The 17,491-nt window shown below is 51.2% G+C and overlaps 6 protein-coding genes across 6 annotated transcripts; 2 read left to right on the top strand and 4 right to left on the bottom strand.

Annotated features, from left to right (window-relative positions):
• Window positions 1-2,868: 2,868 nt before the first annotated feature.
• Window positions 2,869-3,294, top strand: CTHT_0036350 (uncharacterized protein; the record flags this gene model as incomplete). The annotated part of the gene is made up of 2 exons (XM_006694001.1): window positions 2,869-2,874; window positions 2,947-3,294. 2 exons carry the CDS (start codon window positions 2,869-2,871, stop codon window positions 3,292-3,294), a joined length of 354 nt encoding a protein of 117 aa, XP_006694064.1.
• A 505-nt stretch (window positions 3,295-3,799) lies between these two features.
• CTHT_0036340 (chitosanase-like protein) lies at window positions 3,800-5,331 on the bottom strand (the record flags this gene model as incomplete). Its single annotated transcript, XM_006694000.1, has 3 exons — window positions 3,800-4,696; window positions 4,756-5,093; window positions 5,160-5,331. The coding sequence occupies 3 exons, from the start codon at window positions 5,329-5,331 to the stop codon at window positions 3,800-3,802; spliced, it is 1,407 nt and encodes a 468-aa protein (XP_006694063.1).
• Window positions 5,332-7,162: 1,831 nt separating this feature from the next.
• Window positions 7,163-7,969, top strand: CTHT_0036330 (uncharacterized protein; the record flags this gene model as incomplete). Its single annotated transcript, XM_006693999.1, has 3 exons — window positions 7,163-7,388; window positions 7,464-7,553; window positions 7,641-7,969. 3 exons carry the CDS (start codon window positions 7,163-7,165, stop codon window positions 7,967-7,969), a joined length of 645 nt encoding a protein of 214 aa, XP_006694062.1.
• A 113-nt stretch (window positions 7,970-8,082) lies between these two features.
• Window positions 8,083-9,983, bottom strand: CTHT_0036320 (amino acid permease-like protein; the record flags this gene model as incomplete). Its single annotated transcript, XM_006693998.1, has 4 exons — window positions 8,083-8,266; window positions 8,331-8,442; window positions 8,501-9,709; window positions 9,770-9,983. The coding sequence occupies 4 exons, from the start codon at window positions 9,981-9,983 to the stop codon at window positions 8,083-8,085; spliced, it is 1,719 nt and encodes a 572-aa protein (XP_006694061.1).
• Window positions 9,984-10,827: 844 nt separating this feature from the next.
• CTHT_0036310 (uncharacterized protein) lies at window positions 10,828-12,534 on the bottom strand (the record flags this gene model as incomplete). Its single annotated transcript, XM_006693997.1, has 1 exon — window positions 10,828-12,534. The coding sequence occupies one exon, from the start codon at window positions 12,532-12,534 to the stop codon at window positions 10,828-10,830; it is 1,707 nt and encodes a 568-aa protein (XP_006694060.1).
• Window positions 12,535-13,979: 1,445 nt separating this feature from the next.
• CTHT_0036300 (metal dependent phosphohydrolases with conserved 'HD' motif-containing protein) lies at window positions 13,980-14,835 on the bottom strand (the record flags this gene model as incomplete). The annotated part of the gene is made up of 2 exons (XM_006693996.1): window positions 13,980-14,556; window positions 14,633-14,835. 2 exons carry the CDS (start codon window positions 14,833-14,835, stop codon window positions 13,980-13,982), a joined length of 780 nt encoding a protein of 259 aa, XP_006694059.1.
• Window positions 14,836-17,491: the final 2,656 nt, after the last annotated feature.

The raw sequence follows: 17,491 nt of genomic DNA, 5'->3' as shown, positions 1-17,491 counted from the left end.
TTGTGGATGTGTGAACAGAAGCTTAATGAAGCTCCCTGTAACCTGATGCCAGATGCGATATGGGTGGTTCAGGTATTCTTATAATTACGAAACTGATTATCTCCTTACCATGTAAATCACACGATTACTCCTTGTTCGTTACGTCTTGCCCGGCTGCCGTTGAAGCCAGAGGGTTCATACCAACATTGCCTTAATCTTCTGTCATTCATGGGGTAGCACAAATTAGGTATGTTCAATGATCATGGCATTGGAGCCAGGGCAAGCAATAACACGGGAATGCCTATTCTATGTCACAGCTGGCGAAACGAGATATTTGATCCGTGAGCTGACAAGTAACTGTAAGGGCAGGTGGCTAAAGCACCAGTTATTCTGCCTTGCTCGAGCCACGTTGTTATTATAACCCAGGTATGACTTGAGTCAAATATGACGAATGACTTGGCCTTTTCTACCTACCCTTTACCTGCGGCTGTGTAAGTGCAGTGTGGCTAATTCTGTTGCAACATTGACCAGCAGCACACTGGCTTTTAGAATTGCCCGACTTCTTGGACATCTATCAATGAGACAAGAAGATAAATCTAAGGGTCTCAAGACAGACTAACGGGTGTTCAACCATTTTTTTTCACTTGTTTAAAATCTCTTGGATCATGATTCATGTTTCCTTGATCCTTGGCTGCAAAAGTTCACCCACACTTAGGTTGCTGCTACAAAAGAAGGTTGGTGCTGTGTCACCGTTGGTAGAGTTGGGATATCTGTGCTGGCGTATGGGCCAGTTTGTAGCTCAGCATGGCAGAGTGATGCGGGGGCTTGAAATTTCTTTAATGATATTGCTCAATTTGCATGAGGCTTTGTCAGTGAAGCTCAATCCATTAACAGTTCTTTTACATGGATCAAAAACCAATTAGCAGATAATGCCAAATCTACTAGTTCAAGTTTACCAAAAACATCATATCAGTATATTGGAAGCAAACCAGACTCCATCCAACTAGGTAAATTTGACAATACGCCCTTAAGATAACGATAGGCTCACAAGAACTGCCTTGGCCTTGAAACGATGAGCTTTGTGATGCAGGACATCCAGCTTCAGTGTCATGATATCATCTTGATACATCATCTCGACACTGTGGAAGTCTTTTAGCAAACTAATGGAATGCTATGTTTCAGGACAAGGTTTGCCATCCAATTTTTCACGAGATCTAAATCTTGCAGAAATGGAATGCAGCGAGTTCGTTTCAGCGGTAACTGTCTCCCTTTATAGAGAGAACGCTCTTGAAGTATGGAGGTCCAAGAAACGGTACAGTCCCATACAGCCCCCATTTATATGCAGATAGCCTATGTGGACCCCTGGGTAGGCAGCTTGGAACATGGCTTCTCATAATCTCCGTTCCACATGTCATTGCTTGTACCGGCCTTCATGATGAAGAGATATTAATAGAAGTATCGTAGCCAAGCCCGCCACTCCTGCTGTACAGGAGTATCGGCTGTTCTTCCGAACAAGCCAGATTGTCTCCAATAGGTATTAACTTTACCATGTCAGAAGTCGGACAACTTTGCATAGGGTACCAAAGACCATGTGCGCGTGGACTTGTACTAAACGATAACGGGCTGTCAATATCGGGCTCGTTCGGATGTGGGTAAAATTTGGATAAATGAAGACTACTGTAAATCTGAGACATTCATTGGACGGCCATGCGGAAGACAGCATGGTGCCGAGAGTGAGCCGGGGCCTGCGTCTCGTTTGGCGGGGACAAGTTTCTCACGTTCATGCCTGCGGTTTTATGCCCAGCTGAACTGAATTCCGGACCTAGAAATTCCTATCTTTGTAGTTGATGGCGCTGCCCTAGATCCAGAAATGCACAAAGTAAATCGGGATAAGGAGCTGTCTATCACTAGCGAGGACTGACAGTGGTTAATGTTACATTCGTCAGCCGAAGCATTAGTAACTTCCTAGATCGTCGCTATGGCATCGCATTCACCATGAACCAAATACAGGCGAGCTTCCATTCACTTTGGGAATACTACTTCGAGATGCTTGTATGGGTGGAACATGGTATCATCCCAGAACTGGCCTATTTTCACGGATGTATTTGGCCACCTTTCAGGTTGTACCCTCAGTGGCTCCGGTGTAACCATCTCCATCAAGACTCTCCGGTAAGTTCTCGGTTCAAACCACCTTGCCCTACTAGTCCAACCAGAATCCCTGGTGACACAGAACCACCGAGGTGGCAGACCTGCCGAAAACATTTGCAGATCATTACATTGTTTTCCCAAGGGCTGAAACTGCCCCTTCGCATTCCCGACATCCTGGTTTCTCAGCCCGGTAACTATCCCCCGCCGAAGCCACCACTTGCGTCCCATTCTAGCGATCTCGCGGACTCACCACGTCCCGGGTACGGGGTCACCACGGCGAGCCGAGTGCCTGAAAGTGAAAATGCGCATGCAGGTTTAACTCTTCAGATTAAAGCATGTATCCTACCGTCGCGTGGCCTGGCCTTTGGTCTCCTTTACTCATCTGGTCACTTTTCCGTGTGGCATTTACTCTGCTGAGTGCATTGGTCTTCAGTGCCGTTGCCAGTCTTCAATCCTACATGGAACTACATCAATACCTTTAGGCCCTATCAGAGTCCATCGACGCTTTTTATCGACAATGCCGAATTCATCAAGGAAACCAAAATAAAGAGCATAACGTCCAAGCCAAGCCTGGAATCGACGTACTACAATCCGATATTCTTCTGCACGATCGGTACCAACATCTTCTAGGGGATTTTAAGGGACTCAAAAGTTGGGGGGTATCAAGTTGCATTGATTATCAGTCTTTGCAAGAAATCCGCCTGAATCATCCTTCCTTATTTCATTATCAATCCGTTCAAGATGAAGGTACGGAATTCCTTCCAGCACCATCAGCCCTTGTATCATATCCCCTGAACCTCGCTGACAGATCCTTCTCAGGGCATCACCCTTGTTTTTCTGGCAGCCACAGGCTCCCTTTTCCCAGTCGCCCTCGCTCGACCAGCTTCACCATTATTACCTCGTGACGAAGCCGCCTCCTTGACCAATACCACAACAGACATCACATCAGCCGAAGCCGAAACCAACACAAGCGACACCGATGTTGAAAGTGGAACGGCTGGCAAGACCCCTTCAGCAGTAGCAGCCAACTGGGGCCAGCCACAATGCAAGACTCAAGCGCTCTACGATTTGTGTACAGCCAGCAACGCAGAGGCATATTGCGATTCCGTTGGATTTCATAACAATTTCATGGCCAGCTGCAAGCCGCCGAATTGCTGGTGCGAGTAAAGGAGGAAATCATTGGGATATGCTAGAGGAGGAATAGCTCTTTGGGCAAAGGCCTTAGCATGGGGGAGACGGAACTGAGGTATTATGATGCAACAGGAATGCGGCTTCTAGTCGAGGGTGCGAGAGAGATGTTTGAGTTGGCTTTTCAACAGTGAAGAAACCGAAGGCCAAGTTGACCCAACGGTTGACTGAATTATGTTAGGGACGTGGATGATGCACATTAATGACTCTCGGCATTTACTGTTAGAAGTAGCGATGGGCCGAGGAAGCCAGGTGTTTTACGGGAAAGGCGGGCGGGACTAGGAGATGGGGGATATATCTGTTTCATATTGCGTCTCTTTCATGGAGTTTAAGGTATATTGTGTCCACGTGAATAAAACCGAATATTTTAGTGGCAAGAAGTATATAAAACGTCCTTGAATTATATACAATAACGCCAATCCTTTTTATCCAAAATTGCGATACAGTACCTGAAAAGCTTTATGTCCAATACCCCAAATATCCCTTAAACATACCAGCAAATGCCACTGACACACCCATATGGGTCTGAGCAATCATCATGAGTAAAGCAGGTAGCCCCCAAACAGTGACCAGGCCACTGGCAGCCACTCATGGTGCAAACCTTGTTAGTCTTATGGCAGATCAGTTCACCGCTGCAGTCATCATGGGTGCTGCACTTGGCACCCTCGCAGTGACCCTGCCACTCGCAGATATATTTGGGTGTCGCAGACGCCTTGGCTGTGCTGGTCGTCTTGGTGCTCGTCGGCTTAGTGGTAGGAGTTAGAGTCATTGTGACGGTGGTCGTCCTAGTGGTCGTGCTGGTCGGCTTCGCAGTGGTAGTGCTGGAGGCTTTGGTTGTGACGATGCTAGGCTGACAGAAGCCGGCAACGCAGACAAGGTCGTCAGCGCAGTCGTTGTAGGTCGAGCAAACAGCACCGTAGCAATGGCCGGGCCAGCTACAATCCTGCTTGGTGCAGACCTTTTTGGTCTTGTGGCAGATTAGGTCGTCAGAGCAGTCATTGTAGGTGCTGCACGTGGCACCTTCGCAGTGACCAGCCCAGCTGCAGCCAGGGGCTGAGTTGCTGTTGCCGCTGCCGGACCCAGAGTCAGAGCCGGAGCCACTATCACTGCCGCCACCGATGCGCTGGATCAGCTTGTTACCGAGAGCCTCAATCGAAGCTTCGAACTCCTCATAGCTTTTAGCATTCCACTTTGCGCCATCAGCACCAGGAACTGCATCAGGGCCAGGGAATGCAATGTATAAGACATCCTCTGGATCATGGCCATGGTCACCGTCGACGCTTTCCTTGCCGAAGCAGGCTGTGGCCAGGGAGAGGGACGCCTCACCGACAACGGCGTGCTTGCCGCCATCGCCGTTTGTGTCACCCCAGACACCATAAATCTAACAACAGGGGGTTAGTTTTGAGCATATCTGGGGCTCAATTGATCAAGCAAACCTACCAGCTTGTTATTGCAGACAACAGCCATGATAGAGAGGGGCTCGACCCCGTACGCGCGGGGGTCGAAGGTATTCCAGCCAGACTTCTTGCCTGAGTTTCCGAACACAACATAAGGATGGACGTAAGCATTGAGATCGTTAATCCCCTTGTTGTACTTCTTGACAATGTACTGGAAGGAAGTGATGGGCTGGTAGCTCTTGTCAAAGTTGCACCGGCCGTCATCACCAATACCGTTCTGCTCGCCGTCGCAGTCGATGTCCATGTCCGCGAAGTTCTGGCCTTTGCCCTTCAAGTAGATGACGCGGTAGTCGGAGAGGTGATCGCCACAGTAGTCAACGGCTATGAAACGAAAGTGATGGTTAGGTCCCGAGACGTATGAAGAGGTATTGTTTGAAATGTACATACTGCCAGCACCGGTATCGCTGTGATCGTTGTAAAAGCCCGCGCCAAGCTTGTTCTTGCAGTCGCCTTGAGCCTTCAAGGCATTGTAGAAGTTTTGAATGTTGGAAGGGATGTCGCGGGCGGCCACGCCGGTAGCGCCCGTGAGGGCAGAAAGGAGCAGTAGCTGGTTCCTCATCTTGACAGATAAAGCAACACGACTAACTGCGATTGATGGTGTCTAGATCAAGAGTGAGAAAAGCATTCGGCTCATAGCCGGGCTCACTTGATTCATTTAAGTTATCATCGTGTTGCTCACAGCCTTGTTGAACCCTTTCTAGAATTTTGTGGTGAACGATTAGCCACCTGGCCAGCCAAAAAGTCTAAATTGATGTCAATGCTACCATACAGTCTCTTCAGCACACGAATCCGAGCCTGCAATTCTTGTTTTTGGAGGTGTTTCTGCTTCTACATAAGGCTGCGAGAGATTGTGGGAAATTACAGGGGCTAGCCAGACTGCCAATACTCCATCAGCAGCAACGCAGCGCTAACGTGATGGGGAAGGAGAGAGGCACGAAGGTGACAACGCCGTCGTCAACTCACCACGGCCTTTTTCATGCCTCGGTGGAGGCCATTGTGGCATTCTAGAGCGTCATAGTCAGTCCGGGTCGGATCAACAAGGCTACGACGATGGGACCTCAACGGCGCAGTCTTACCATGATCCCGGCAAAGCTTCAGGCTCAGGAGCAAAAGAATGCAACTTCAGCCGTGATGCTGCCGGAGTGCAGCTGGATAGACTTCATTTCGTATTTGGTCAAAGCCATAAGAATATTGCTGATGTTCACACTCGATTCTCATTATCCAGCAAAGCCTGACGAAGTTATGCGGTGGTCAAACAGTTAACCCACGGGAGCGTGGCACGGAGGAAAACGCTGAGGAACTCAGTAAGCAGATCATGCCAGGCACATCCGCTCCACCAAGCATGCTACCCCGTAATTAGCTGTCAGGTAGGAAAGAAACAAGCTTTCGCTTACTACTAACGGTTTCAGGGGGGTTTCTAACCCACACTTTAGCTGCAGGCACCTGCGGGTTAGTACTAAACTTAGCTGTCAAGCCAGGAGGGGTAGTTGTAAGGCCGTAAGCCTCTTAAATTGTTGAAGCCTTGTAACCCATGACACTACACCTGAAGGTGTCTGCTTCGACACGAGACTTCAAAACAGTCTAGAGAGACTGATCGGAATTCTGAGATTCCCAATCGTCGGCTAGACTTGACATTCTGCTGGTAAATTGGAGGATCGCACCATCGGGGCATCCGTGCCTGGTGAAAAGAACAGTGACTCCGGGCCGAATGACCCCGTTATGCGGAGCGCACTAACACCGATGGATCACTGACCAATTTCTCTGGCGATCGCTGAAACGAAACAGGGCAAATCGAAACTTGCTAATAATGACCAGAGGGATCGGTCGGAGCTCGCCGTGGCAACTGGTTTGGCTTTGTGGGTTCGGCCCATGTTCTGAAGCCAAGACCCTGCCCGTTGTGTTTCCGAGAGCCAGCTGGACAGCAAGCTCCAGACGCATGATCGAGCCCAGAGCCGACCCGGACGATTTGGAGCAGATCTATGTCGTAACGTGGTTAGGAGCCGTAATTATAAATGTGGATTCATTGAGTCCTGCAAAGAGTCTCTCGATCAGGTTGGAACTTAGAGTTTTGTCGTGTGCTTTGGTATCCATATAATTTGGATGCTTTCTGCCTTCTGTTGTGTAATTTCCGACGCCTCGAATTTCAGGAGCTCCATCCAAGCTGTCTCATAGCTTAGTCAGCGATTGTTACTGTGAGAGAGTCAACATGACGCCACCACCACCATTCTTTGACCGATGACGACAACTTGTTACCTTGACGCTTGATATTTGAACACCCTGAATCCTTGGTCGTAGAAACCTGGTTGTTAGGTACGAAGGACTGTCTGAATATGCAGCGCCCCCCAACTTTCGTAACATCCAAACACTTTGCACTAAACAAAGTGTCGGGAATGTCTTCACAGCCAAACGCCATATCTGAGCACGGCTGGACTGCTATTCCGCTTGATGCCGATGCCATCTTTGCAGGAGCTCCATACCTGATCAAACCAGTCCACATCCATGCCAAGGACATCAAATTTCCTCATGATGACCCCATTGTAGTCAGAGCCCAACGCAATGCTCAGGACACGCTTCCGATCGAGACATACAACCACTCTATGCGTGTCTATTACTGGGGTAAACTAGTCGTTTCTACAATTACCTTATCATACCATTTCCCTTCGTCTCTTTCTCATGACTGACCAATCCCAGCGGTCGTTATCCTCCAGCAACAGTTCCCTTCATACGCATCCACACTCTCCTTCTCAACCCTTGCCCTGGCCTGTCTCCTGCATGACATTGGTACGGCTCCGTCTCACCTACACTCCACACGCCTTTCGTTTGAGTTTCACGGTGCGATCACAGCACTGAATCTGCTCCTCTCTCCAGAATATGCGGCTTCAAAGTCCCAAGCAGAAGCCGTGTGTGAAGCTATCATCCGCCATCAAGACTTAGGAAGTGAAGGGATGATTACGTTTCTGGGACAGCTGCTTCAGCTGGCGACCATTTTCGATAATATCGGGTCCAAACAGGAATTGATACATGAGTTGACCCAGGAAGAAGTGAACAAGCTGTTTCCGCGACGGAATTGGAACAGCTGTTTTGCGAAGACCATCCGCGAGGAAGTGAGGGTCAAGCCGTGGGCGCACTCGACCCATCTAGGGAAGAGCTTTGCGGATGACGTGGAGAAGGCTACATTCATGGCTGAGTATGAATAGGAAAGACAAACGTCAGTCAGCATGGCAGTTCTGCGGGTCTACTATTGCCATGTTCATAAGGCTAACATCATCTAAATGTAAATTAAACAACAAGTAAAAGACAAGAGGACCATCTAGTCCCATAGCCAGCTGAGGGCATGGATCCACCCTCGTTTGTTTACTGGAGGCTCTGGTTCGTTTGGATACTCCTCTATTTGGCAGAAGGCCATCTCAAGGGGGACTTCGTCCAGAGAAACGATACTTGTCTTTTTGGTGTACTTCCAGAAGAGGAATGCTGATGACACAATCGGTATATCGCTGCTCTTCAAGTCAGCCGTCAAGACATTCAAAGAAAAAATAGACTTGGTGAGTCAAGACTGACAGATATGAGGAGACAAACTTAGCGGCATCCCAGTTGCCCTTCGTAAAAACACTAAAACCGCCTGTGAGGAGAAAAACAATAACAGTGACAAACGCCAGAGGCGAGGAGTACTCTGGAGAATCCTGTCAGACTACCGCCGTATGTCTTGATATGGACGAAGAAACACTTACCTGTCCACCAGTTGTGCCATGGCAACTTCGTAGTACTATAGCCCTGCTTCTTCATGGCCTTCAGAAGCCGGATATGGTTCAGGAGGATAGTTGCCCATGACACGAGCACTCCAGCAGCTGTCAGAGAAACCAGCCACCAGAACACTGTGATCGCACTCTCAGATAGACTCAAAAGACTGAGGAGGATGAAGATCGCAAACAACCCAACGCATATGTATGGGGTGCCCCATGATGTTGTCCGCAGGAAGATCTTAGGAGCCTGACCCTTCAGAGCCAGCCCGTAGAGCACACGCGTGCCGGCTAACAGGCTCTGGTTTGCCGCGGACCAGGCCGAAGTAATGACCACAGCGTTGACAAGCGACGCGATAGCCGGGATACCTGCTTGCTGGGCAGCAATGACGAAGGGACTCTGTGCCACAGTGTCCCCAGAACCATCCAGCCGCGGATCATTGCTGGGAACCAACAGGCCGACGACAAAAACCGCCAGCATATAGAAAACTACAACTCGTCCAAATACCCGCTTGCAAGCTCTAGGGATAGCCTCCCTCGGATTCTTCGTCTCAGCCGCCGCCATAGCGAGCGATTCAACCCCCGCAAACGAGAACACCGCTCCCGTCATGACCGCCCAGAATCCCAAAAACCTCCCCCAGTCCCCTGTAGCAATATACTCAACAAAAGGCCCGGGATCCGACCAATACCTAAGCCCTATCGCCTCCTGCCCCGGAACCCATCCCAGATCAATTATCAGCCCCAAAATTACCAAAAACACCACAAATGTGACCTTCACCAGCGCAAACACAAACTCCACCTCCCCAAATACCCTCACCCGCGCCATCCCCACGCCCACGGTTGCAACCCAAAACACCAAAATCACCACCGCGTCATGGATCCCCCATCCCCAGTACCGAACCAACACGCACACGGCCGTTGCTTCTACGGGGACACTGACCAAATTCCCGTAGACGAGGTTCCATCCGACTGCAAAACCCCACGCCGGGTCGAGGAGCATCTCCGCGTGGCGGACGAATGAGCCTGTGACGGGTACCAGAGCGGCGGTTTCGCCTAGGGCGAACTGTACTGCGCAGACGACGAAGCCGACTACAGCATAAGCGAGGAGGGAGCCTAACGGGCCGGCGCGCTGGATGGCTTGACCCAGGGAAAGGAACAGGCCTGTGCCGATTGAGCCGGCCAGGGCGAGCATAGACAGGTCTGCGATTATGTAAACATTAACAAATGTTATTTAGAAGAGTGAGGGAGGGAAAGACCTACGGCGCTGGGCTAGGGAGCGTTTGAGGGACTTGGTTTCGGAGGTTGTGAGGAGGGGGGTATCGTGGTCATGGTCGTGGTCGTGGGTTGAAAGGGTGTCACCGTTGAGGAAGGGTTGGGTGAGCGATGCATGGCCTAACTCGGCGTCGACGCCCCCTTGAGAGTCGATGCTTGTTCTGCGCCCGTTGGAGGGCATAGAACGGCTGGGGTCGGGCATCTTGCTGCGGTGTCTATGGCGGGAGGACATGGTAAACTATTGGATTTCAGCAATTATGTGTGGAAGCCAAACCATTTGGCGCTGTGAGCTTGATGGAGGGCGTAGATGATAGGGGATCAATGAGTCCGGCGGCGTGTTAACGCAAGCGTCAGTTTGAATTTCGTGTAACCTCTGGCCCTGATGATCGTGAGGGCTCAGAATTTGATGTCTTATACACATAGGAAACCTTATATGCTTGAGATCATTTTGCCTGTTGTCAAAGAAAGTGAGACAACGCTTCTGGAAAGCCTGCAGTAAGAAAAGGTCCTGGTCCTTGGATACACAATAGTTTATGAATGCAAGGGCTAAAGTTTGGTGATTTGATAAGCGTGATAACCCTAACCCTGATTATGGCTTGGCATGAAACCCGAGACCCAAGAACCTGGAAGTCCCAAAACGATCATGATCACTGGATAAACTCAACAAGAGCGTGTTGTCTACAGCTGACTTGACATTCTGTTTGCCTGTCATTCATAGCTACTGAGACATAATCACCATCCCAGGTTATTGCCAAAGTACCTCAACTCATACAGGAGTTTCCATAACAAGGGGCAAAAATATCACTGCCATCAAAACGACCAGTGAACTAGAATAAACCCAAGAACTGGCCAAACTCCCCGAAAATGTTGCGCATGCAGAAATCCTCACACATGGCATATCAGAAAAGGTCATGATACCCCTCATCTTTCAAGCACACACATAACAATATGCAATCTCCCTCCCAGATATACATATTCAAACAGCCTCCCTTAGGAAAGCATCTTCAAGTTTCCTCCCATTGCTGAAGCCTGGACAAAGACCACACTTACTCATCATCAACCCACTTATCATCATCATCCAAAAACTCCACCTCAACCTTCGTCCCCAGCGCCTCTCTTCCCTGCCTAATCATATTCAACAGCATCTGATTAAACTCATCCACCTTCGAGTCCACATCCCTCTCAACCGCCAACCTCTCCTGCGCAAGCGCGATTGCCTCCGGATCAAGCCTCTGACTCCGCTCAATGTTCAGCGCCGCGTCAAACGACAGGTCCATCGTCTCATCATCATCGTCGTCGGCACTGTGTCCAATCGCAAAGCTGCTGGGTGGACCCGCCAAGAAGCCACTATGCCGGCGGTTGGACGACGTTGAGGACTTGAGGAAAGACGAAGGGGAGGAGATGCTGGTTTGATTGCGGCGGTGGTGGCCGATTTTGGTGGGAGATACGGGACGTAGTAGGCCAGTCGCACCGAGGCTGTGCCTAACAGACTGGCGGCTGGTAGGGCGAACGGATTGGCGGCTGGAGGGGCGAGAGACGGAGCTGCGGAAGCTGGTTGTTGCTGTGGGCGTGGAGTTGGAAAAGGTAGGGCTGTGAGATTGCTGGGGAGAGGTGTTGACGGGAACGGGAATGCGGCTTGGAGTGCTGGTAGTCCGTGATGTTGGGGAGAGTCGTGGGTTTGCGTAGCTGGCCGGCTCGCGAGGGGGGAGAGTGGGAGTATTGACATAAGAAATGGCTGTTGAGGGGCGGCTAACGGGACGTGGAAGGCCTGAGGTCACTCCAGCATATCTTGGGGACGATAAATTGATGCGACGATGGCTACTAAGCGACGTCTGCGAGTAGTATCCCATTCGTGGCCTCACCAGGCCGCTGGTTCTGGAAGCGGTAGCCTTAACCTCAGCGCCAAATGACCTCGCCTTCTGCTGAGCCGGCTCGTCCACGACAACCCAGTTCCTCAACTCATCATTGTTCGCGCTCACTTGCCTGCGCTTGACAGCATGCGTAGGCGTTGGTTCAGGGCTGATAGGCTCGGGGTACGAGGCGAAGCTGGGTTCTGTTCCATCAGGCACGTATGCTGGGGTCTGTTGAGCTGTGGGCGTCTCTGCTATTGACTGCACTTGCGTGTCTAGTTCAGAACTTAACGGCTTTCCTGTCGCCTCGGTCACGGTTGACCCATTAATGTTGTAGCCCGTGCCACCTCCTGCATGGAAGCCCCTGAATGCGCCGTTCTTGCAAAATTCCCAAACCTTGCCCATCACCTCTCCTATCGTTTGAAGGGAGAATAGCTTCCATGGCGCAAAGGAAAGGGCCGTGGGATTTGCTTCACACGTTGTTGACGTTGGGGACTCCGCTCCATGAGGTTCTTTGGGGCCGAGGGCTCTTCTGTAATTCACGTCGGAATAGACACTGTCATCCAGACCACTGCCAGCACCTGCTGGAACATCTGTCGGAGTGGTACCGATCTGACCTGCTAAAGTGTACCTGGACTCTCCATCCCGCTTTTCATCTGTACCCCAACCTCCTGGTATGGAGTCCCTCGTATACGCCCTTTTCCGTTTTGCCGTTCCTGTATATTGCGGTGCATTTGGCATCGAGATATCGGACAGCAAGCTTCCAGTTGACTTGGAAAGGTTGTAGTTTGATGGTGGCGGTGATGGCGGAGGTCGGAACACGTCGGCATGTAACGGTTGGCTTGACACCGTTGTGTCAAAATTGAATGCGCCAGGCATATGGAACTGCTCTACATACGACATGGCTGGCTGTTTAGGGAGGTAACTGATCGAAATACTATACTATATTGTTCTTCTCGATGCTCGGGCTGTTCGATGTCGAGTTTCCAGCAGTCACGGAGATGGGTGCTTGCTCAGAGGCAATGCTTGAGCGCACAGAACTTTGCGATGTGGGTGCCTGCGGTCCCCGCAAGGGCGTAAGCCCTTACAACTGGGAACGGCGCTGTCGGACTCGAGGATGCCGTACTATTGATCTTTTCGATAGGGTTTTCCGGCTTCACGTCCTGAGCCTCGATAGGCTGAAACCCGGGACCGGAGGATGATGGTCGAGGCAATCCTGCGGTGGGGTGTAAGCCGCCGACGGTGTCACAAGGCTGATGGATCCCCAGCCGATCGCCAGCTTAAACAGTATAGCGAAGGGTTTAATACCCAAATATCGTTGCTCCACAGTCGGCAAGCAAGAGTACAAGTGATGGAATCGTCGCGATCTAGGTTTAGAGATTTTTTGGGCAGCGACAATGGACAAAGGCAGGCGATCGCAAGCGAGCTTGAGAACAAGACACTTGTCGCCAACACAGTGGGACAAAACTCTGAGTGCACAGAAAGCCGACGGAACGGAGCTGGCCCTTCTCGTTGCTGACTGGTCGACGTCAGAATATTACGGGCAAGCTTGTGATCAGCAGCCAGCTTTGGCCCGTCCGTATGGTATACAGGTACAGCTTAATAACGGGGATACGGAATACGGGACTTGAATAGGAACTAAGAGCGGCGGCCGAACGACGTAACGTGGCTGGTCGTGTAACTCGATGGCTGGTGGTTCCACACGGCGCCACAACAAGCGCCGTTGAAGTCCACGACTCGAACGTGGACCGGGAAATCGTGCTGGCAGTGGAGATCCGATGAAGGCCTCGGGATTCCGGCTCGCGTTGGATTGACCCGGATGGCAATCGCAGTTGTTATTGTTGAGACCTCCGTTGCTGCAGCAAAGGCTAGGAAGAGTGCTTGAAAGCGATCGTCCAGGAAACCAAAAAGGCGGAAGCACTTTTAGTTGGTGGACTTGGTTTGACAGCGTCCCCACTCTCCCCCAACAGGTGGTCCAAACCGCAGCTGTCAAGCGTAATTTTACACACCAGGAGCGTAATTTACGCTGCCAAGACAAATATCTTGCCATTGCACGTGGTGTTCTCAGACTATGCTATACCTGAACACCGACTGGACGTCTTAGAGGTGCCTGACATTAAAGTGCGCTATCTGCTACGTAGAAACATACTCTATTCCCATAATGCCATGGATCTAGACCCATTCACGCCCGGAGCCGTTTTAAGTACCAAACCCGTCCCTTGCGGCCCTCTCTTCTCCCGAGACCGTGGCGCCATAGACCCGGTAAAACCCCGAAAAGGTCCCGATAAAATATCCCGATGCACCATCCTTCTGTACCCCAACCAACCAAGAATTCTGCTCCCTATATCTTAGTCCTTGCTGTAGTACGCGTCTTGCATCGCCTTCTTCTCGGGGGAGACGCCGCCGGCGACGCCCTGCTCCCCATGAATATGGGCCTGACCGGCCCAGAACTCCTCCCTCTCCTGCATGAGCTCCTCGGCCCAAGCTTTGACCTCGTCCAGTACAATCTTCGTCTTAACGTAGGCGAACTCTCCCAAGTCAAGCTTGCCCTTTCCGCGTTTCTCATACTCGACCATCTGCAGAAGCAACTCCATCTTGTCGATATCATGGACATAGAGACTCTCGAGAGTCTTCGAGTCTTCGTACTCCTGCCAGATAGCACGAATCTCGGCGCCGACCTTGCCCTCGTCAACGTTGCCCAGCAGCCCCTTTGTGATAAAGTCCATAGTCGAGGCCTCGCGCCGGCTCTTCTCCGGCTTGTCGATGCCGTCAACTGGGGTGATGTCACCGACGATTGATTCGGCCATGTCGTGGATCAAGCACATCTTCATGCACTTCGTCATGTCGAGTCGGCTGGCAAGAGAAGGCGGCGCAAGCATGCTCAACATCGCCATGCGATACATATGATCGGAGATAGACTCGCCTCTAGAACCAACACCGTGTGTTAGCAAACTACTCGCTTTCTCGTGACTAGGATATGGTAGGATCAGGCTTAGCGTACCGATCGATGCCTAATCGCCTCCATCCTTCGCGCTTTGTTGTCTTAAGGCGCTCAAGAATGTGAAAGTATGGGACCGGTGAAGTTGAGCCCTGGACGGGCTTCCCAGTCGGGATTGTGTCGAGGACCTTCTCTACTGTCCATTGGCCGACAATGTTATTGTTGGGGTTGGGCACAACAGTGACGTCTGGAAGATTCGTCAGCATGGTAGTTAAGAAGCGACTACCGTTGAAAAACCTGCCTGGTATGGCGTCCCCATTTTTGCAGGGACAGCCGGAATGAACCCAGTTCTCTTGTGCGCTCGGTGGCATGTTAGATGCTTGGTTGTGTAAGACGTTCGGTCAGAGAGGAGGATGGATCTTCCGTTGCGCGTTGGGGCTGCTCTAACAGACAATCCCTTCTCCAGGGCAGCAGAATGAAATCGTAAGAGAAATGAAGTCTGAAGGAGACTTCAAGTTGAAATTCTAATGGAAAGTGAGACAAAAATGCGGATATGGTGAAGCACACAATCGGGAAAACAAATAAACTGGCGGACTGACAAGTAGAATGCGCTTCCATTTGCCATTGAGATGCAATCGATTTGTCGATTTTCCCTGGCGCCCCATGGTTTGGGTGGGTCCCTTTGCTGGCAGAGCAGCGTGTGTCCCCGCCCGACCCGTCGGTCTGGTACGGTCGGCCCCTCGTACCATGACAGGTCTGTAACAGGGTGCAGCGAGAACGCAAATGCATACCTTTGTGGGCTGATTGGAAAAGCCTTTAGATTTATACCAGCACAGCAGGTATCCAAGCATGTGAAAGTGCTGTATATTACACAGAATCTCTTGCTGGATCTTGATCTCTTTACCTTATGTCCATCACGAGCTTGAGCCAACCTCTTCAAGCAAGTGACTGCTCCATGCGGATGCAGGTGAGCACATGAGCATATCACACACCGTAGGTTACCTGCTCCAATTGATAGTCTTAACTTGCGGTTTCTCTGCAGTCCCAGGAGACAAACTGGTGTGCGGCACTTGAGTCAGTGCATTTCTCGAAGCTCGTTCTGTGGTCAAATGCAGCAGCCCATGGGAAGTTCTCAGTCCGTAACGACGATGTAAATATGATACACATTATGTTACTTACCAGCAAAGTTCCATGTATGCTGTAATTCTTATCCGACCAATCATGACGCTTGCCGGTGCAGTCGGTTGGCCAGTGACAGAGACCCATTGTTGGCTCGGCTGACTCCACTGACTGTCAAATCAATGGAAGCGAAAGCGTGCACGGTCCCTATCAAGAAGAGGTAAAGGCTGATGTAGGCTGGCTGCCCATCACCAGTGTACTCGCACCTTAAGTCTTACCCAACTCGGGCTTCGGGACATTTATGACTTTTTCTAGTGGCTTGCTAGGAAATATAGCTTATCTGCAAGCTCTTTGGTCTGCATCTGAAAGTATCTTGCTATGCACGCGAACATCTGAAGTCTTGAGTCCTTGGCTCCTTGGCTCTTGGCCTTTTGTGCCCTACCGCTTGGTTCTTATGATATAGTTGACGGAACAACCCGCAACCCGCAGCCTTCCCGATCCTGAATCGGCCATCATTCACTTTTGGTCTGGGCCTTTGACGGGAGCCACAAAGAACGTGGGCTTGGCGGATCGCGGGATCGCGGCTGGCGAGCCAAGCTGTTCTAAGTTTTTTGTCCCGCTCGAGATCCCCGGATCTTGACATCTCGCAAATGACCAATCGTCGACTATCTTGACGCTTTGCGTGGGGGAGCTGAGATCCACGTGCGATCGCCGAGACATGGCAAAACACCAAACCTCGCCGACCTGGGTAGGTCTCCCAAGCCTGGCCAGGCTGCATGGTGGTTGTCCTGGTGAGCTCGGGCGGGGTTGAAGGCCTACAGCATGGCGTTACCTACTTATCACTGCGGGGCATGTTGCCGGTCGTGTGCAGGTGGTGTATCTCCTTGGAGAAATTCCAGGGTGCAGAATCTACTCTAGACGGCGTTCTCCGTCTGGTGGCAGGCATAGACATAGGCATGAACTACGTACATGCTCTATCATCTATGTCAGCTCTCTAGATTCAGCGACCGGTTCATGAAAGGATAGCTTTGAAGCTGCCTCTACGGAGGACCTGTATATGGATTGCCAGTAGCTAAGGCGCAACTCGCGCCGCAATCGACGTGCTCGCGCCCACGACACCATCCTTCATGCGAGAACACAACCAGATGGCGTCGACCAACAGCATTCCCCTCCGTTCTCCCCGTCCGTCCACGGCTGCCCAATGGGATGAGCAGCATCCCTTTGCATTATTGACGCCCGTGGCGGGTAGGCTTGTGACGAATGTGCTCATGCCTACCTATAGTTGAGGTCAGACGTCAAGCTAATAGCCTACCTGAACTCTTTCGAGCCGCATCATGCGAAGGTACTTCTCGCTCAACCCGCCTGTGCGGTAACCCAAAATACAGGGTACTAGTGTATACTCAGTGGGACAGAGGCATGGTAGTGTCCAAGTACCCCTTCGAACCTCTCGCAGTCAGTGTGCATAGGTACAGAGGCGGCGGCAACACTTCCCATGCGTCATCTTAACGCCGGTAACGAACCGCTGCGGCTGCTTTCGCCGCCAAGGGGGCCAAGAAGAGGGAAACCCGTGCCGAGGGCTGCCACTTGCAGCTATCTCCCGCACAAAGGCCCCTGTATTAGCCTTTTATATTCCACGTGTAGCGATTGCGTGCTCGAGGCCGTCCATTTCACAATGAGGTCCAGACGTGTTCATGCCTCGAAGAGAAAACCTGGAACATCAAGTCGACCATGTCTGCCCATGTCACCAACCGTCGAGAGTCGAGGGTCGCGAAGATAATAAGAGCCCTTTGCCCAGGTGCCACT

The sequence above is a fragment of the Thermochaetoides thermophila genome, assembly GCF_000221225.1.
Source record: "Thermochaetoides thermophila DSM 1495 unplaced genomic scaffold scf7180000011816, whole genome shotgun sequence".
Classification (NCBI taxonomy): Eukaryota; Fungi; Ascomycota; class Sordariomycetes; order Sordariales; family Chaetomiaceae; genus Thermochaetoides; species Thermochaetoides thermophila.
This window is presented reverse-complemented; position numbering and strand designations above follow the sequence as displayed.